Source organism: Enhydra lutris, unplaced genomic scaffold, assembly GCF_002288905.1.
Source record: "Enhydra lutris kenyoni isolate GAN:26980312 unplaced genomic scaffold, ASM228890v2 scaffoldscaffold85, whole genome shotgun sequence".
NCBI lineage: Eukaryota > Metazoa > Chordata > Mammalia > Carnivora > Mustelidae > Enhydra > Enhydra lutris.
Genome location: NW_019154169.1, coordinates 7,275,017 through 7,295,085, shown reverse-complemented (window position 1 = coordinate 7,295,085; position 20,069 = coordinate 7,275,017). Strand labels below are relative to the sequence as shown.

At 58.0% G+C, this 20,069-nt stretch overlaps 3 protein-coding genes across 4 annotated transcripts in view; 1 reads left to right on the top strand and 2 right to left on the bottom strand.

The window, feature by feature from the left end:
• Positions 1-1,045: 1,045 nt before the first annotated feature.
• On the bottom strand, positions 1,046-3,723 carry LOC111161476 (family with sequence similarity 98 member C). 2 transcript variants are annotated; one of them, XM_022525161.1, is made up of 8 exons: positions 3,659-3,723; positions 3,385-3,533; positions 3,171-3,305; positions 2,519-2,724; positions 2,208-2,285; positions 2,004-2,120; positions 1,496-1,663; positions 1,046-1,384 (listed from the first exon to the last, which is right to left on the bottom strand). In XM_022525161.1, the coding sequence occupies exons 1-8, from the start codon at positions 3,721-3,723 to the stop codon at positions 1,241-1,243; spliced, it is 1,062 nt and encodes a 353-aa protein (XP_022380869.1). In that variant the 3' UTR covers positions 1,046-1,240. The 2 variants fall into 2 exon arrangements, with proteins under 2 accessions (XP_022380869.1, XP_022380870.1); XM_022525162.1 differs by lacking the exons at positions 1,496-1,663; positions 2,208-2,285.
• A 4,612-nt stretch (positions 3,724-8,335) lies between these two features.
• LOC111161494 (sprouty related EVH1 domain containing 3) lies at positions 8,336-13,971 on the bottom strand. Its single transcript, XM_022525192.1, is given in 6 exon segments — positions 8,336-9,140; positions 9,917-10,060; positions 12,340-12,416; positions 12,514-12,682; positions 13,790-13,846; positions 13,848-13,971. Coding segments are annotated over 6 exon segments (1,233 nt in total). The 5' UTR covers positions 13,968-13,971; the 3' UTR covers positions 8,336-8,474.
• Positions 13,972-17,259: 3,288 nt separating this feature from the next.
• The window catches only part of LOC111161595 (gametogenetin), a 3,314-nt gene continuing 504 nt past the window's right edge, over positions 17,260-20,069 (top strand). The window contains exons 1-2 of the mRNA XM_022525350.1: positions 17,260-18,986; positions 19,194-19,471. Coding sequence (XP_022381058.1) covers positions 17,391-18,986; positions 19,194-19,471 — 1,874 coding nt within the window. The 5' untranslated portion in view covers positions 17,260-17,390. The remainder of the gene's footprint in view (positions 18,987-19,193; positions 19,472-20,069) is intronic.

Sequence of the window (20,069 nt, the reverse complement as noted above, 5' to 3'; positions counted from 1 at the left end):
CCTATACTCCCGTTTCCCCGCACTTCGTATCTGTATGGTCTCATGTTGGATATGTGTAGACTTAGGTATTACCCCACCACCTCCTTACATCTCCATTTTACAGATGAGGAAGCTGAGGCCCAGGGAGGTTAAGCTGCTTTCCAAAGTGGCAGAGCCCCTAAGTATTGGAGGCAGGACTCAAGTCCTCAGAGAAGAAAGCTCCTCACCAGTATGCTACACTGTCAGCACGGGTCAGGCCGGGCACTTATATTCCTAACTCTGGGGTTCCAGGAGAGAAGGCTAGAGTAGAGGTGGAACAGGGAGCCTGTGAACACCTGAGTCCCTCCTCTGCTCAGAGCCCTTCCATGTCTCCCTCTCACTCAGAGAAAAAGCCAGAGCCCTCGCTGTGGCCCACCTCCCACAATCTGTTCCATCACCTCTCGGACCTCACCTACCACCACTCACCCCCTTACTCATCCTGCTTCAGCTATACTGGCCTCTGTGGTCCCTGAACATGCTGAAAATACTCCTACCTCAGGGCCTTCGCACTGGCAGTTCTCTCTGCCTAGAATGCTCTTCCAGAGGCCCACAAGGCTCCCTCTTTGGGACTTAGGTCTAATGTCGCCTTCTGAGAGAGGCCCTTCCGACCATACTCAAAGTTGCAATCCACCCTGCAGTCCTGCTCTTGCCTTTTCTCCAAAGTCCTTAACCATCTGACAAACTATCCTTCTTATCTATTTATCTTGTTGAATGTCTGCTCCTCTTCACCAGAAATTGTCAACTCCAGAAGAGCAGGGGTTTTATAATCTGTATTTTTTCACTTATGTATCCCTAGTGTTGAGAACAGGGCATGGCACATGGCAGGTACCTGAGAAGTCTTTGTTCAATGCCTACATGTCTCCTTCCCCGCGCCCACAGGAAGGGAAAGATGTGTTGCTAAAGAGCAGAGGACTGTGAGGGTCAGAGCAATAGGGGCCTGTTGAGACCCAGGGGACAAACACATCCCTACCCCTCCCCAAATCTGAGCACCCCAGACCTGCACCCCGCAAGAGATAAATCCTACAGCTGTCATCAATTAAATTTATTTTCCAGAGAACACAGTCCTTGTTGTGGAGTGGGGGATGTGGGGAGGACATGTGGGACCTTAGGAGCAGGAGATGTGGGGCCTGGGAGTCAGATGCCAAGAAAAACTCAAAGTGACTCCCAAGGATTACCAATGGCATGTCACAAAGGATCCCCCCACCCAAACACCAGTCCCCCTTTATTTCTTCTTCTTCTTGCGACCCCAGTTCTGGTGGCCTGCTTTTCGCCCACCTCCGTCCTCTCTTCTGCTCTGCCAGCTGGGCATGGGAGCCTCCAGCTCATTTGGACGGCCCCCCCGGTCTGGCACGTTGCCCATAAGCACCTGAGAGTTGATGAGACTTGAGTTTCAGGGAAGAAAAATGAACAAGGGGACCAGAGAGCCAAGTTTGAAGGCCAAGGATGTGGGGGCCCTTCCCCACTCCTAGGCACCCACCTTGTTGATGGCACAGCAGGTCCCTCGGCGGGCAGCCTTGCTGGTGGCTGGGACAAGACGAGACAGGTCTGCTCGGGCAGCCAGGACGTGTGCGATGGAGACATCTGATTCTGGGGTCAGAGCCTCTCGAATTGGGATCAGCACTGCCTTCATGGCTTCTCCTTGGGCCTGGGGAGGGGGGCATGGAGATGGTGGCCAAGAGCCCTCCCCAGGTGGGGTCTGTCCCCTTGCAAGCATCTCTCTCTCTCTGCTTAGGGCCTCACCTCCCACATTCCTAAATATGAAGTATAGCTCTGAAGACACTCCCAGCTCGGAGCTGGGAATTCTAGAATGCCCTGGGCCTCTAAATTCTAGAATTTCCTGGAGGCCCTGAAATTCTAGAGCCCCAAACCTTACCAGATTCTAAGAAATTGCTATAAGATCATATTCCTGGCCCTCGTTCTTCCTTCCTGTAGTGGTAGCCCCCACAACGGGGCTTCCTGTTCCTGTCCAAGTCCTTTTTCCACACCTCTGCCCGATCACTCCAGTGGAAAGACGATGTTGTGAGGTCCAGGCGTTTCAGGAGCAGGCAGCGGCGGCAGCAGTACTGGTCTCCCAACCTTTGGCACAGAGACTCCAGTGCCTCCTGGGGAAAATGTCTCAGTCATGAGATGGGTCTCACTCCCATCTCCAGAGAAGGATGCTGTTGGCATACAGTCATACACAGTCTTACCCATCTGGGTGCGTCCAGGGGGAAGCTGAGGAGGGGCTGCAGGAACCCTGGGGGCAGGGAAGGCAGCAGCTCAGAGATCTGACGGGAGAAGGGAGTCTGAGGTTGACCAGGCAGAAACCAGATGTACTCTCCGTGGATTCCAGTTCCCCATGGCCCCCAGGACCCAGGCCTTGGAATCAATAATGGTGGTCACAGCTCTAGAAAAACATCCCCGTGGCTGGGGCACTCCGGCCAGAACGAATTTTGGAGGACTCTACCCCTACAACGAAAGTGGGGTGGCCCCAGTACGGAAGGGACCTCCAGCTCTCTACCTTGTCGTGTAACTCCCACAGCAGCCGGCTGGCGGCGGTCCCAGGCTTCGGCCTGGGCAGCCCCAGAGCTCGGAGGGTAAGGACCAGTTCCTGAACCATGCCAGCTCCCTCCTCTGCCCCCTCCCCACAGGGCGGTGCGGGGCTGGGATCCAGCCGACGATACAGACAGAGGAGGCGGGCAGCCTGGAGCTCCGAGCAGAGAAAGCCTAAAAGGGAAAGAAGTGTTGCAATCAAGGAGGGCTGCCGTCCCACCGACCCGGGTCAAAAAGCTCCACCTGGTTCAAAACCTCCAGGCTTCCAATCCTCAGGCCTTCTAGTTCCGCCCACCTAGAACCCTGGCTGCACCTCCAGGATGAGCTCCACCCACTCGGAGCCCCAGTCCCCCATTCGGAGCTCCAGTCCCCCGCTCGGACTTCGAACCCCGCCCACATCAGGACCACCTGGCCGGCTACATCAAATCCAACCCACTCGAACTTCCAGACACTTGGGCCAAAATTTGAACCCCACCCACCTCGAACCCTCTCGCCCGCCTCAATTCTAACCACGCCCCCCTGGAGGGGGCGAACCCTGGCTCCGCTAGGCTGTGCTGAGCCCGCCCCTCCCGAGGCAAGAGAGCCAAGTAGCCTCGCCCACTTCCGCATCCCGGGCTCACGCAGCAGACGCAGGCACGCGCCGGGATCTCGCAGCGCCGCCGCGCCCTCTCCGCCGCAGAGCGCGCGGTCCGGGCAATGCAACTCCTGCAGCAGGCCGGGCAACTGTCGCAGGAATTCCTCCTCTGTGTCGGGGCCTGCAGGAGGCCGGAGAAGTCAGGCCGCGGCGGCGACCCCCGCAACCCCACCCCTCCGGGCAGCCCGCTCCACACGTACCGTCGCCGGCCCTCAGCGCCTCCGCGCTTTCTCCTCGCTCCCGCTCCAGGGCGCCCAGAGACGCTAGCTCCGCCGCCAGCCGCGCGCACAGCGCCCTGAAGTCTGGACACGAGGGGCCCAGCGACGGCGCCCCCGAGAAGCCCTCATACCTGTGGCAGGACGAGGCAGCAGGAGGGGGTTGGGAAGGCCCTCAGAGCAATTTCTGAGGGCAAACCTGTCCCTTCCCGTATCCCCCCCCCCCCCCCCCCCCCCCCCCACACACCATTCCCCTTACCCCAAGGCCAGCAGGTCCCGGGCCACTGAGGCCCCCTCCCGCGCTTCCGCCTCCGCCCCCTCCATGAAAGCATAGCCTTCTCGCCAGGCGCGCGCCCCCTGCCGGCCGGCGGGAGGCCCCGCCCCAGGAGCGGCGCGCGCGGTCGGCGCCCTGCAGGCTCCGACCAATCAGCCCCTAAGGGCCTTCGGCGTTCCGATTGGTGCAGGCGGCCGCAGAGCCCGCCCCCAGCAGCAGGCGCGATGAGCTAGAGCGCCGTGGTTCCGGTAACCCAGTCTAGACCGTGGAAAAGCCCCGGGTCTGTAAATCCGCGCTTGCATTCGGGATCCCAGCTGTCGCGACAGACCAGCGGGTGTCGCTTTTGCAGCGACTTAGAAACAGCTTTTTTTTTTTTTTTTTCTCAGCCTCGTTCAGATGCCCTCTGCTCTTGAGGCAGATTCTAGTGTTCTCCGAACTCCGCTCCAAATGCATTAACTTATTTTCTCCTTTCCAGCGTAGGGTTGGAATTACGTCAGGGACTCAGGAAGCCCGGCTCGCCCCCTCACATACACCCGCCCTCCTCATCGATCACAACGCATCAGTGGAGCCTTCACCCCTCTTTCTCCCTAGGTCTTGTAGAGGTAACAGGTGCAATATACTGTCGTGATAAAGAGAATGCTCCCTGGGAGTCAGGCACACAAGGGTTAGGGCTTGATTCCACCACTCCCCACCTCTGTGTCCCCGCTGTAGAATGGGAATAAAACTTACCTTTTAAGAGTTGTGAGGATGAGAGTCCTGTATGTAAATGTTTAGAAGATATATAGGGGTACTCAGTTAAACCATATGTTGAACATTTTGTGCTACTAGGCTAAGTATCTTAGATCCGTCTTAGGGAGGAGAAACGGAGGTTCAGACAGGCTAAATCAGAGTGAATGTGTGGTGGTGCTAGGACTCAAATTCACATCTGACTCCAAAGTCCATGCCTTTAATCACTTAACCTAGTACTGTTATACTGTTACTGTTTTGGTTGCTGTTGTTAAAATTATAATTCTCTATAGTACTACCTACCCCAAGGCTGGGTACTGGTACCTTTGTTGACCTTAATAAAACATTAAAAATTGCTCAAGTCAAAACCGTGGAATCGCAGCCTTGATTCTTTTCTTCTTTGCAAACTCTTTATCTACATTTGCGGATTCTACCTTCAAAATGGATTCATTACCTTGCCCACTTCTCCCTGCCCCCACTGTTCTCACCCTGATCTCCTGTACCCTTGTCCTCCCCCTGGAGGACCACAGCAGTCTTCTCCCTGCTCCCTCCCCAGCCACCCACCCCCAACTGTCTGTTCCCCATGGGCCAGGTAGTATGTAAACCCCTGAGTCAGGTCCCCGCCCTCCCATGCTTGGAGCCTTGCCATAACTCCAGCTCACTCAGGGTGACCAGCAACATCCATGCAATGGCTCTCAAGGACCCACAGATGTGCCCTGTCTCCTCTCTCCCCTCATCCCCTAAATACCTTCCTCCCCGCTTTGTCCCCTCCAGACACTCCCTCCCTTGAAGTCCCTCAGACTTACCTAGACATGCTAGACACACCCCTTTACCTAGAATGTTCTTCCTACAGACATCCACAGGACTCCCTCACCTCCTTCAAGGCTTTATTCAAATGCCAGCTCCCTGGTGACCCTGACTAGAAATGACTGTAGCCCCATCTCCACTTTACTTTTCTCTACAGCGCATATCATTTCTAACATGTCATTTATTGTCTCCACTGTAAAGTTCATAAGCTGCTCGTGGGGAAGGATTTTTGTCTGTTCTGTTCGATGCCTTGTCCTTGGTGCTGAGAACAGGGCCTGGCATATGACGGATGTTCGGTCAGTGTACTTGAGTGACTAAATGTATAAAACTCAGCCGGAGGGTCTGCTTGGGACTAAAGGATGTGAAGGAGAAAGGACAAATCTGGTAAGCGACTGGTTTGGTGGTTCAGGAAGGTGAGTGGATGGGGTGCATCAATGCAAATAAAGGACACAGGCTGAGACTTTGTCACAGACATTTCTTGGAGCGAATAACTCATGCCCCCTCCCCAATGACAAGGCTGGGTCTTTGGCTCCCATCCTCCCCCGCCATGGCAGCCTGCACTGACGATAACAATATTGAGGTCACAGACTGGCTTGGAATCAAGATCAGGAAGATAAATGTCGGGGTGCCTCCCCCAAATCTGGGGGCCAAGCATCCAATCTGAGGGGCAAGCAGCTGGGAAGTTGGGCCTGGGGGCTCCAGGGTCTGAGGTCTTCCTGGCTCCCAGGGTCAGCCCTCCATGCACCCCTGATTTGGGGGTGATGAAGAGTAATCATGGATCAGAGGTGGGTATCAGCAGGGAGCAGGACTGGGAGACCTGGGAGAGGCGGTGCTGGGAGGTGGGGGCTGGGGGAACCTTCCCCAGCTCCCACTGCTTCATCCGCAGATCCCACAGCACCTTACAGCACTCTGGTCCCCGTCCCACCCCTCCCCAAAACGAGGTAGGGTAAGAATGGAGCTTCCCCCCGCCCACCACGGAAGGGAGGAGACCGAGGCACAGAGAAGGGGATGGGGACCCAGGCCGCCCCAGCCCCCGGTCCCTCCACCCTCAGCTCTGGTGGGTCTGCCAGTGACAAGAGCTGGGCAGAGTGGGGATAGGAGGGACATCCTCCTTTTCTCTCACCCATCCCAGGGTCTGGTTGGGAGAGCGGAATCTCACAGGTTCCGGATGTAATAAATAGTTAATAATTTAAAGGAAGTGACAGAAGGATCTAGCCCTCTGACCCCCTTGACCTATCCCTTGAAACCCCTACAAGGCCATCCAAGTCTGGGTAATGAAGAAAGGTAAATGCACATTTCCAGATGCTTGGGACCACGAGCTGGTCCCAAGCCCATACAGCATTGAAATTGTCTTGCTCCCAAGACCTTGATCCTCTGCTTCAGGCCATCTGAAGGCCATCTTCAGGCCATCATCATATCTGAGGTACCCTGAAAGTCCCATTCCACTCAGGGAAAAGAGACTGTGGCATCACAGAGGGCCATGAAACTGGCTTTCAAGCTTCACAAAGCTACCCCCAACTCTGAGATGGAAGGGAAGGGGTTAACAGGGCAGAACATAAAAAGCTTGGACTAGGGCTGGGGCTTAAGGTTGGCCTTGGGGCAGAGTGCAAAGGGAGAAAGTGTGTGTGTGTGTGTGTGCTCTGTGTGTGTCCACTCTGTGCACTGTGCAACCAGCAGAGTGTGGTGTGCATTCCAGCCACCCCCATCTTGACTGTGTGTCTTTGCTTAGCAAACAGTTTGCACCGTCATCTATGACAATGCTGGGTCCTAGAGATGGATGTGGAGTTCTGGGATGCTCCTGGAACCCAGAAACATGAGCTCAAGATGATGGGGTTTGTTTTTGTTTTTTGTTTTTACCGTAGTAAAGGAGTAGTTCTGTGAGATGCTGGGGGCTTGGGATGGGGTCCTTAAAGTTCAAATTCGGAGGTCTGGGACCTTGGGGTTTCAGGAGCTTATGGACAGCAGGATTCAAGGGCAGCAGGTATCAGGGAATATCAGGCTGAAGAGGTCTGAGTCCACAGAAATCTGGGATCTGAAGGTGCTACTGTCCTGAAGCACCTCAGTTGTCTCTGGTGTGGACAGACCAAGGTCTTGAGTTAGGGACAATCTCAATGTTGTGTAGGCTTAAGCCCTGAATTTGGGGGACCAATGGCACCTTGGGGTCTTGGGACCAGTGCTCCCAAAGCACCTCGGGGTCATTCAGGAGCTGGGGGCCAAGGGGTGAGAGGCCTGTGTTGCCATGAACATCCCATCATCTGGGAGATGAGCTTCCAGCCTTGAGGGGATTGGGGATCTGTGGGTACAAAGCAGCCAAAGATTCCAGGCCATTCTGGGGCTTGAAATCCGAGTCTAAGAGGTTTTGAAAGAGGGTTATCTGAGGACTTGAGACCAGTGCCTTGGGCCCTAAGGGGTTGGGGGCCTTCAATACTACATCTGGGAGTATTAGGCACCTCAGAGTCTATGTATGAGATCCAAAGCTCTGGGAACACTGGCTTGGGATGAGTGGGTCTACAGAGGTCTTTGATCCTTGGTTCCCAGAGCATCCTGGAGTCTGACATCTAGATCTTGGTGCAGAAAACACGGGGAGGCTCAGAGATGAGTCTTGCAAGTCATTTTGGGCAGAGAACATGTGTCTGGGCACACCTATGGACTCAGGGCATCTTGAGAGGGTTTTTGGTGCCTCTAGGGTCCTAGGGGGCTACAAGACTATCTCAGATATGGGTACCCCAAGTTTTAGGTGAGCATTCAGGGACCATTTGGGGTGCATCTGGGTTCTATGGTCTCAAGATCCGGGAGTTAATTGTATGCAGGCAGGGTCAGGTTATCGACAGGTCCTGACTCACTGTAATCTGAGGGCTCATGTGTCAGGCATCATAGGGTCTGGGTTGGTTATTTCAACAGGGAGTCGGGGTTCAGGGCCCTGCGTCTCTTGGGGATACATGTGCTCCCCAGCCTGCCTGAGGTGAAGGGTTTGGGGATGCCTGGAGTCTCCCCAGTCTAGGTCAGGGAGGGGGTTGGTGGCAGGATGGGGGTGCCAGAACTCAGGGTGCCTGGGACCTCTTGGACAGACATCCCAGTGAAGCTGGGTCTGGGGTCTCTCAGTCCTAGGTTTGGGGTCCAGGTTCCAGGTCTGGGGTCTCTCAATCCAAACTCAAGCTCCAAGCTCCGGGTGTGCCTAGGTTTGGGTTTGGGGGTCCGAACGGAGTCCAGGGTCCTGGACCCTCAGTTTGGGGTCCTTGGTGCAGCTACCGGACCCACCAGGCCGTTCTCACCGCGCCGCCTCCTCGTGGCGACCCCCGCAGCCTGCGCAGCCGCATCGCGCCGCGACCCAGTGGCAGGCGCGCAGGGGCGCGTAGCAGCAGAGGCAGGGCACAGCCAGGGAGAGCGCGGCCAGCGCGGCCCAGCGCGCCGCGGGACGCGGGTGGCCTGGCTCGCAGGCGCACGGGTCCGAGAAGTCACCCTCCGCGTCCGACAGGCAGTGGTAGAGCAAGCTCTCGGCGCACCACAGGCAACTGAGCCGGCGCACCAGCAGGCGACCCGGGTCCGGGGCTTCCGCGCAGCGACCACCGCGCCCATCCGCTCGGCGGCGGAAGAGCGCCCGGCAGTGCACGCAGCGCGCCGCCTCCTCCGCCTCGGGGGAAGCCTTGGCAGGCGCAGGGGCAGGGCCGGGACCCGGGGGTGGGCGAGCGGGGGGCGCTGGAGGCGCAGCCTCGGCGAGAGGGGCGGGTAGTGCGGCAGGGGGCCCCAGGGCTGTGCCCCTCAACGCGCCGGTCTTGGCGAAGCGCACGACGCAGGTGGACAGGGCGAGGGGCGCGGGCGGCCCGGCGCGCCGGTAATCCTCATAGCCACGGCCACCCCAGCCCGGGCCCCCTGCCCCAGTCAGGGGCTCTGAGGGCTCCGGAATCCCCGTGAACGGTAGGAGCGGAGGGTAGCTCTGTGGGGTGAAGGGATAGAACAGGTTAGCAGGGTCTGTGATCCCTCACGCTCCACCACAATCCATCCCAGTCTCAGAAGACTTGAGAATCCAAAGACCCAGCCTTCAGGCCTCATTCATCTTAGGAAGCTGCCCCGGGATCCTGAGTGTCTGGGTCTGGCATTCAGACTTCCAAGCCTCCAGCCCAATCCTCTCAAATCCAAGAACAGACCAAAGAATCCAGGCACCAAGCCCACACCTTAAGGACCCAGTGATCCAGGCTCTCAGCCCTGTCCTCTCTCAAGACCCAGGAAGTCCCAGCACCCAGACCCCCCCTACTCCCAGATCCGGGAGCTTGGGACCTCAGCCATGTCCTTCAGGACACAGGAATCCAGTCCCCAGGGAGCTTAGCCCCCTTGGAGTCCATGCCCCACCTAATGAATTAACCAATCTAAAGAACTCCTTCTGCAAGTATGAAAAACTCCCTAATATACTCGAAGAATTGTCTAAGTCGCCCCCTAAGCCCCTCTGATTCAGAACTCAGAACTTTCCAAAATCTCCAAGAGCGCAGGACACACAGGGAAAGCCCACAAAGACGCTCCAAGGCACCTAAGTCCCCAGGCACCCTCTCCACCATCATTGCCACGAACTCAAGCCAACCATCCCTGAGGATCTGTCTGCAGTCTCTTGTCCTTCTGGGGTCTCAGCGCCCACCTACTTCTGGACCCCAGCACCCTTCCCCACTTCCTCCCCACCCCCACGAGCCCCAGACTTCCAGTGGAGGCAGGAGGTCGCACCTGAGCGGAGGAGCGGCGGCGCTGGGGGGATGTAGCTGGCCCGAAGCCAGAAGCTGACTCCACCGTGATGATAGTGGCCGCCGCGGCGGTGGGAGGCGTCTCCTGGCGGCTGTGACTGGAGGAGGACTCGCTGTCCACATGGGACTGGGGGAGAGTGGCGGCCTCAGAGCCGGACCCCCGGCACAGCTGATGCCCTCACATAGACCCCCTCCCATGGCAAGCGAGAGCTGCGGCCAGACAGGCCTCGGTGCAAGCCCGGGCTCTGCCACTGACTGGTTGTGTGACCTCCGGCAAGTGAGCTCATCTCTTTGAGCCTCAGTTTCCTTCTCTGTAAAATGGGGATCATGATAGTGTCTATTCATAAGGATGTGGTTAGGACCCACTGTACAGGGCATAACACATGCCTAAACAACAGGAAGAGCTGGAAATGGTCACTGTTCTCAAAGACCCCTTCATCTTTATCTGCTCAGCTTGCTCGCTGACCTACGGAACAACCAAATATCTTTCCCCTTCTCAGAACCCCTCTCCCTTGGCCAGTCGGCCACGTTCCTGACTCATTCCCATCCCCAGATCTTGACTAGGTTCCCTGCCACCCAACAGGAAGGTGTTCCTTCCCAGCCAAACCACCTGTCCTTTACAAAGGGAAATGTCACTTCTCAGACCCTCGGTTTCTGTAGCTTGGGCGGGGGTCATCATTCTGACTTCATCCATCTATCTTCAGTAAACATTCATTGAGCACCTACGGCATGCCAGGCTCACACAAGGCCATTGCAAGGATGTAAGATGGAGCATGGGAAGTCCAGCATCTTTCTTGAGTAAGCACCAAATACATGGGACCTGTCCACGAGATTTCTGTGGCCCCATCCACCTCTCCCTCCACCGTGCGATTCCCACTTTTCTGCCCAGGGAACCAGTTTTGTTCTTCTAAGTCTCAGCAACTCCCACTGTTCCCAGCAAATGCCAAATCACATCTGACATTATGTGCATTTATTCATTCAATAAATGTACTCGACACATATTTACTGAACACTTACTGTATACCAGGCACTGTTTTAGGTCTCGGACATGCAGCAAGAAAGCAACAAAAGATCCTTTGCCCTCCTGGAGCTGGCATTCTAGCAATAAGCTAACAGATAAGAAACTGTCTATACTAGGGCACTGGGGTGGCTCAGTCGATTAAGCGGTTAAGCGTCTGCCTTCGGCTCAGGTCATGGTCCCCGGCTCAGGTCATGGTCCCCGGGTCCTAGGATTAAGCCTCTAGTTGGGCTCCCTGCTGTGCGAGGAGCTTGCTTCTCCCTTTCTCCGCCGCCCCCCTCATGTTCTCTCTTGCTATCTCTCTCTCAAATAAATAAAGTCTTAAAAAAAAAAAAAAAAAGAAAAAGAAAACTGTCTGTAGGAAGGAAATAAGAAAAATATCTTAGAAGATGGGAAAAAATTAGAACAGGATAGGGAGCATCGGGACATCACAGTTTTGAACAGCTTACTGAGGAAGAGCCTCACTAAGAAGGCGATATGTGTATAAAACCCTGAAGGAAGTAAGGGGATGAGGCATGTGGAAATTTGGGGAAATTTGGGGAAGAAGTAACAGCCAGTGCAAAGGCCCTGAGACAGGAACATACCTGCCGTGTTGGAGTAACAGTGAGGAGGCTAGTGTGGCTGGAGCACAGTGAGCAAAAGGGAGAACAGGGGGGCTAAATGGCCTGGGATCTTATATGCTTTGTCCTTTACCCTGAGTGAGATGGACCCCTGGAAGGGTTCTGAGTGGAGGGATGGCCACAATCTTAGATGTCAATAGGGTCCCTCTGGTTGCATGTGAGGAATTTCTAGACAGTAGGAAATAGGAGGGGGACAGTTAACAATAAGAGGCTGACGAGATGCTCTGGTTGGCAGATGAGGTTGGACAGTACCAGGCTGGAGGCAGATTCTAGTCATTTTGAAGGCGAAGCCAATATTTGACGAGAGATTAGATGAGGAGCATAAAAAAGGACAAAAGTCAACGATGACTTCAAGGTTGGTACCCTGAGTAACTGGGAGGATGAACTTGTCATTAATTTGTTCACTATAAAAGATATGGCTTATCTTTTTTTTCTTTTATCTTTTATCTTTTTCTTAAATTTTCTGCCTTTCCACACTAGAATAGAAGCTCCATGAGGAAAGGGACTTTGTTTTGTTCACTGATGTATCCCCAGTGCCTAAAACACTACTTATTTACAGGTGCTCAATAAATACTCTTGAATGAATATGTGACCCACAACAGAATAGGAAAGCTAAGATAACAGGCATTACGCTGATATTAATAGTTTGGGCCCAAATTTGTGTCCCCAGCATGTGGCATGCTGCCTGATACACAAGAGATGCTCAAGAATGTTTGGAGAATAGAAATAATCCCCTGCCCTCCCAGCAGAGTGGTGTCCTGGACTCACCGTCAGAGGGCAGGGGGTCTCTGCTGTGTCCTGGGAAGGGGAGGAGGAAGAGGAGGAGGAAGAGGGGGTAAGCGAGCCTGGGGCAGGAAGAGAGGCAGATAGTGAGTTCCCTGGGTCCCAGCTTCTCCCACAGTCCCGCCATATCCTCCAGCACCCACCGCCTGTGCCACTCACCTCGACCCAGCGCAGCCAGCGCGGCCAGCAGGCTCTTCTGGAACTCATCAGCCTCTGCAGGACTCTGGAACGTCAGTCCAAATTTGCAGTCACCCAGGCTCCAGTGATGGAAGATGGGGTTCACTTTGTTGTAAACCAAGCCTGGCCTCAGGGTACACTCCAAGGTGGTCTGAGGGGTGGTAAGAGGGGGTCAGGTCAGCAGCCCCCTTCCAGCCATGCCTGTGACTTCCTCTCACCCCTCTGCCTAGCTGCATACCTCAGCATCCCACAAACTTCATTTGTCAATCCTAGGTGTACCCCTGAACCCTGATCAACAACCCAACACCACTTCCCAATTTTATTGAGCACACCTCTGATATCCCAATATTTCCCCCCAAGTCCCTTGAACCCTATATTTTCCTCATACCCCCTTCTGATAACCCAATGTCCCTCCTTCTGACTCAGTAATACTCCCTGAACTTTATTGAACAGTGCAGAATATTACCATTAATCTCCTTCTGATGCCCCAACAATCTCCCAAAATGCTACCTCAAAATTCTTATCAACTCCCATAGCTTTCCCCTTGACCTCTGGTCAACACCCTAGGTGTTTCCTCACATCCTTGCCCAACATCACCATATTCCTTCACACCAGTTCAAATCCCCCTACATTGTTCCTTCCGACCCCTGCTCTGAAATGCAAGCCGTCCCCCAAGCCTTTTCAAATAATCCAAGTCTTTCTACCACACCCCCAGCTGAAACGTCAACACTGTCCTTCCAAATCGTGCCAGGCAGCCCAGAATATTCCTGCTGAACCCACATATAGGATTGTAAACCCTATCTGACCCATCCAGATGGTCCCCCACCAAATGCCTCCATATACTTAGAGCAGACAGGGGCTGGTGGTGTAGGGCCTCCTGGTAAGGATCTCTGAGCAAGATGGAGCCACCGGAGGGTTCTGAGCAGAGGGAAGGACATGTTCTGAGTCAGGTGTTAGCAGGGCCCCTGCAGAACAGACTGAGGTTGGGGGATGGAGCAGGAGCAGGGCAAGACCAGGGAGGAGGCTGCCCTGATGGCCCTTTGGACAATGGCAATGGACAGGCCCTGCTTGATACCCCCAGATATTCTCAGAACGCCCAATTGTTCTCCATCAGACAGATATTCGGTTCCAAGCTACGTCCCACACCCAGGCTTGATTCTGGGCTGGGGGATGACCTGACCTCATCTCTGCACTCCCAGACCCATCCCCTTACTTCCCCCACACCCCCACCCTACCCCCACGCCCCAGGGTGGCTCACTTTCTGGTCCCGAAGGCGCTCCCCGTGGATGACGTAGTGCCCCTGGCGGGCCCCCCCCCTCGGGCCTGGCCCCTCGGACCCGACAAACGCTCACCTGGCTGAGGCCCCCGCCCCCCACAGGCAGCCAGCCCCCACTGGAGTCATCTCGGGCCATCACCACGGCTCGGACCTGAACCATGTACCTGGAGGGGGTGGGGAAATGGGTACAACACAGTCAGTGTGCTGCAGTGCTGTTCTCCCATTCAGCGTTCCCCCAACCCTCATCCCCCACCCTCATCCCCCATCTTCATCCCTCAGGTCTGGATCCACTGCACTCGCAGGCAATGATTCTCACTTTCTCTGACATGCCTGCCTTCTCCTCCCCATGCCCACCTTCTTCCAGCATGGCTTCTTTCTTCCTCATGCCATCTCTTTTCTCCTATGCTCATCTTCTCCACATCTACCTGTCCTCTCCATACCCACCTTCATCTGTTTCCCCATCGTTCCCATCCTGCCCCCCATAGCCTCAGTTTTCCACTTCCCTTCCCCCTCCAGCTCTTCCCCTATCAACCCAGTCTCCTTCTCATCCCTCAGCACATTCCCACAGCCCCACCCATCGTTCCCCCTCACAGCTGGGTGCCTGCGCATATGTATTTTCTTAGAGCCCATCAACTCAGCTCCAGATCCCCCCTACACTGTCTCCACACTCTGCCGCCCAGGCCACTGGCTGGGTGAGAAACCCAGGCTCTCTTCCCCCCCACCCCTTCCCGGATTTATGAATGAGACCGGATGCAAAGCTCACTGAGTCACCCAGCAACGGGAGATGGGCAGGGAGAAGCGAGAGAACCAGAAATGGCCAGAGAGAGGCCGAAAGGGAGATGGAGGCAGAAGAAGCCAGGAACGGGCGACCGAGACACAACCAGAGTGCGTTTCATTCACAAAAATCAAGCCTGCTCCCTCAGGTCCCAGCCGAAGGAAGGCAAGGGGGAGAGATTGAGGGGAGGTGAAGAATTGATCCCTCCTCCTCCCCCTCCCCGCCCCAGCATCCTTCAGAACCTTCTTACCCCGCCCCCCAGCTCAGGGGACGTAGCCCTCCGCCCAGTAATCGGGATCAGCGTCCAGCCCCTCACTACCACATAGCGCAGGGACCCTGGCGTCTCAACCTTAGGGACCCAGGCAACGAGCTCTAGCCCCTTCCCCCACCTGCAGGCTGTCGGTTTTCCCCGGCCCTTTGGGAGGGGAAGGGGCGGTCGCAGCGCCCCCAGCCCCCTTTTCTCAATGGGATGGGATTTTGTGAATGAGCAGTCACGTGATGCTGCTTCCTTTGTCCGCCCGCCTCCCCCGACAACAGGTGAAGCAGAGAAAGAGGGCAGGGGTCCCCCAGGGCCTAGCTGGGATGGGACGCCGGGATTTCTGAATGCCCTATGCTCTCCATACATCTGTTTCCCTGGGGGAGTGGTCCCCAGAGTTCCTCAATGGTGGGGGTCCAGTTCGGAATTTTATGAATGGGGCGTCCTCGCAGAAGTCCAGGCCCCCAAATGGAGACTGGTACCCCAAATGGCTGCCGCGCAGTTTGGGAGCCCCCACCCCCTTGTCCCTCCAGCCGCGGTCCGGGGGGTGCCCCGGTGGGCAGGAGGCGCAGCGCGGTCCAGGCCGCCCCCTCACCGAGACAGGCAGTCTGTCAGCCCCCGCCCCCTCGCCCCCCTTTGGCACCTGCCTGGGAGGCTCCGGCCGGGCTCCGAGCGGCGGCGACTTGGCCTCCTCCTCCTCCTCCTCCTCCTCCTCCTGTTCGCTCCGGCTCCCTTGCTGGCTCCAGCGGCGCTAGAGACGGGCACCGGGAGCCGGGGCGACGGGGGAGGGAGGGGGAACCTGGAAGATGGGTGAGGGGGAGGGGGCGGCTTGGGGGAGGGGTAAGCGCGAGGCGGCGTACTTGCCCGCTGGGTCCTAGAGCCCGTCACTGGCAACAGAGAACAGGCCCCCAGCCCCCATTTTCTCAGGATCCAGAAAAGATCCCCCCACTTTCCCACCTATTCGCGCCACTGATCCCTGAGGATGTGGTGAAAGGTCCGGGACATGGCCGGGTCTCAGGGTTCTAAAGAGGTGAGGGTCTTTGCTTTGGGTTCTAAATGGGAGGAGCTGAGTACCTGGTAGAGTTCGAAAAGGGGTGGGGCGAGATGGGAGCATTCGCAAGGGGGCGGGGTCGGAGGGCCTTGGGAAGGAGAGTCGGTGAGGCCGCCGAGGGCGCGTACAAGCGCTTGCGTCATGGAAGGGGCGGCTCCGCGGTGGATGGGCCTTCTAGGCAGGCCCAAAGAAAGAGAGGGTCTATGGAAGAGATGTTGTGGGGTCCTGAAGGGTGGAGTTTAGAGGTAAATTGTCTTATGGGCGGGGCCCACGAGAGCGCTGAAAGGGAGGAGCTCCGTGGCAGTGTTCGTAATGGGCGGAGCTTCGAGGGAGGGACTAACGGCGGGGGCGGAGCATTTTAAAGAGGAGGGACTAAGGATTACACTCTAAAGGGGTGTGGCCTAGGACTGCAAGGTCTGGGGGCGGGGAAGAAGACGTCGGAATATTTCAAAGGGAGATCCAGGTTCGTAATGGGCCGGCCTGCAACTGTCTCACGGGAGGGCGGGGCCTCGAGCCCGGGGGCGGGGCCTAGATCTCGGGGTCCGCCCTCGCTGTCTCGCCCACTTGCCATCTACCGCTTCACTCCCGTTCTTTTCGGTTATTTTCTGCTACGGCCGTTCCCCGCCCTGCCCTGGGCCCAGGGGGCCGCGGTCTGAACTTTGGTCGGCTGGAGGAGTCGGTGAGTGGGAACCTCTGGGCGAAGGCGGGGCCAGGGCGGAGTTGGAGAAAGGGGTGGGGCCTGAGTGTTGAAGCCGGCTGGTAGACCAAGAGCAGGAAAAGTTTAGGAGTTAGGCCCGAAGATTTGCCGTTGCCTGCGAAGAGGGCGAGACGCAAATGATCGACTCAGAGAGAGGGATCGGGGGGTTAGAGGTGAGGACTAGGGGGTTAGCAAGACTAGAATACTGCGGAGGAGTGGCCAGACCTGGGGCCGGTGATGAGGGCGGATACTGACGATCAGGGGCGGGACCAGAGAGCAGGGGCGTGGCCTGGGCCTCCGAGCCAGGTTAGAAGACTGGGAGAGAAGTTTGAACTCCTTGCAGGCCTTACAGGCTACTGAGCACAATCATCATGAGTGATGTGGCCTGAGTGACGGACAGGAAAGTGGGCAGGACCTGCAGCTTGGAGCCTAGAGACCGGGGATATATGGTCAAAGTGTAGGGATGTGTCCTGAGGGACAAGCCGGGATGGGGAGACAGGGACAGAACCTTAGTACACTAACTAAGAGAATGGAGCCTAAGTGTCTGAACAGCAACTGAATGGGGTCATGAGGAAGAAGGCATGACAGTAGCTGAATGGGGCAACGGGGAAGAACGATTGAGCTTCGAGAGTCAGGGAACAGGAATGCGGCTAGCGACTGGTGCCTGAGAGGATCTTGGAACATAGGGGCCGGTCTGGGGTGGACAGGTAGGACCAGACACAGCCAGCCTCGTGGAGTCCCCACATTTTTAGCAGACTGACAAGCGTAAGTTTTTCTGACCACAGTCCCCGACCTCCGTCAGAAATGGGGAACGTGCAGTCGGAGCCGTCCGCGGGCGGGGGCTCCCGAAAAGAACAGGCCTCGGACCGCTCCTCTGAGTCCCGCCGGACATCCCTGGTGGAGCCCGAGGTGACCCCCTCCTCCCCGGCGATGCGCCTGGCTCGCGGGCTGGGCGTCTGGTTCCCTGGCAGCTCCGCGCCCCCGGGAATCCTGCTACCCCCGGAGCCCCAGGCCTCACCCTCGCCCCTGACCTTACAACTGCCCTCGCCAGTGACGCCCCTTTCAGAGGAGGCGGCTGCGGCCGCGGTCTCTACACCACCCCCGCCCCCCGTGGGGACCCTGCTGCCCGCGCCGTCTAAGTGGCGAAAACCCACGGGCACTCCAGTGCCCCGGATGCGCGGTCTGCTGGAGGCGAGCCATCGCGGCCAGGGCGATCCTCCGAGCCTCCGTCCGCTGCCTCCGCCGCCCCGGCAACTAACTGGAGAGGACCCCAAGTCTGTCCCGAGGGCCCCATCCCCTACTCCATTGCCCTTGGAGCCGCGGAAGCTGCCACCACCGCCACCTTCCGACCGGCAGCTCCCGGACCACAGAATCATTCCTGCTCTGGCCACACCCGCCACGCCCCCCACAGAAAGTCAGGTCAGGTACGGCAGCGAGGGCCAGACGGCGGTTGGAGCTCGCAGAGGGGCGCCTCCCCAAGCGGGCGAGGGAGAAATGGCCCGGCCTGCGGTCTCTGAATCCGGCCTCAGTTTGCTATGTAAAGTCACCTTCAAGTCGGGGCCCACTCTGGCCCCTGCGGCAGCCTCGAGTTCCTTAGCACCCAAAGCCTCGCTCGGGGGTAGCGGAGGAGGCGGAGGGCTCTTCGCTGCCGCCCCGGGTTCCATCTCTTACGCTGAGGTCCTGAAGCAGGGGCCCCTGGCTCCTGGGGTCGCTCGACCCGCGGGAGAGGTCCCTCGGGGGACTCAGGAAGCAGAAGGCGGTGATGGAGACGGCGAGGGGTGTTCTGGAACCCCCTCGGCGCCTGTGTCCCACGCCAGGACCCTTCCGCCGCCACCCTATACCACCTTTCCAGGCTCGAAGCCCAAATTTGACTGGGTGAGCCCTCCGGATGGCCCTGAACGCCACTTCCGTTTCAACGGAGCCGGCGGCGGTGTCGGGGTGCCCAGACGGCGCGCTGCCGCGCTCTCAGGGCCCTGGGGGTCCCCACCGCCTCCGCCGGGGCAGATGCACCCAACCCCCGGGCCCCGGAGGCCTGCACCGGCCCTGCTGGCGCCGCCTATGTTCATCTTCCCGGCGCCCACCAATGGTGAGCCTGTGAGCACCCGGCCGGGAGGCCCACAGGAGGTGCCGCCACCGCCGCCGCCCACGCCACCACCCACGCCGCCTCCCGCGCCGCCGCCGACACCGCAGCCGCCGGTGCTCCTGCCAACGCGGCTGCCCGTGGCCCGCCCTCCCACTCCACGCCCGGGCCACTTGGAGTTGGCTTTGGCTCCCGCCCCGGCTCCCACTCTGCCCCTCGCCTTGGCTGCTGACCAGGCCCCCACCCCGACCCCCGCCCAGGCCCCGGCCCAGACCCCGGCCCCGGTCCCGGCCCCGGCCCCGGCCCCGGCCCCGGCTCCTGCTCCAGCGCCGACGCCAGCCCCGGGCCCAGTCCCAGCCCCGGTCCCGGCAGCGGCCCCAGCCCCAGCCCTGGCTCCAGCCCCGGCTCCGGCTCCGGCTCTGGTATCAGCCCCCGCTCCGGCTCCCGCTCCCGCTTCGGCCCCCGCCCCATCCCCGGCTCCAGCTCCCACCATGGAGCCAACGCTGCCTGCGCCTGCGCCCATCAAGGCCCGCACACGAAGGAGCAAGGGTGCCCGCGCAGCCCGAGGCGCGACCCGTGAGGATGGCGCCCCGGGAGATGGTCCTCGCGAACATACTGCAGCTACCGTGACTGACAGTGGCGGTGGAAGGGGTGGTGGTGGCGGCGGGATCCCTCCAGCAGGGATGGCTAACACGGGCACCACACGCCACTGGCCGCCCTTCCAGGTGCTTAACTCCTGTCCCTGCAAGTGTTACTGCCGCCACCAGCCGCGTCATCGCCGTCTACCACGAAACGTGTCTGCCTGGTGAGGGAAGGTCATCCGGTAGAGGGAGGGAAGGGTATACCCCTTGAAGTCCTGAACCCGACCTTCCTGGATAGAGTCCCATTCAGCCCTCTGGAGTCTAGACGCCAGCTGACCCCTGACCCTTTCCTTGGCTGTATCTCAAACCCAGCTGAGTTCCAATCCTTCAGCACCAAGAGAAAACTTGACACCATACTGACCCCTGACCAGGGACAGTGTACGCCTTGGTCCAGCCTCTTGGTACACAGATCTCCAAGCTGACTCTTGGCCCTGTGATCTTCTGGAGCCATCAGGGAGGGAAGCTGGTGCCAGCTGGACTGACGCCATACATAGCCTAACCCTGTCCCTCAGGGTACCAAGAAGGACCATGTCCCAAGCTTTTTAGGGATAGGAGCAGAGGAGATGAATGCATACCTCCAAAGAAGTCCCTGGCCTAGCCCCTCACACTTCTGACCCCTCCAGCCTTTAGGAACTTCTCCTGACTCTGGGTTCCAAGGCTTTCACAGCCAGAGGGCACAGATGTCCCATCCCCATGCTGCAGAGGCTATACCGGAGTCCTCAGCTCCAGAAAGATAATGTATCTTTGTTACACTCTCCCCCT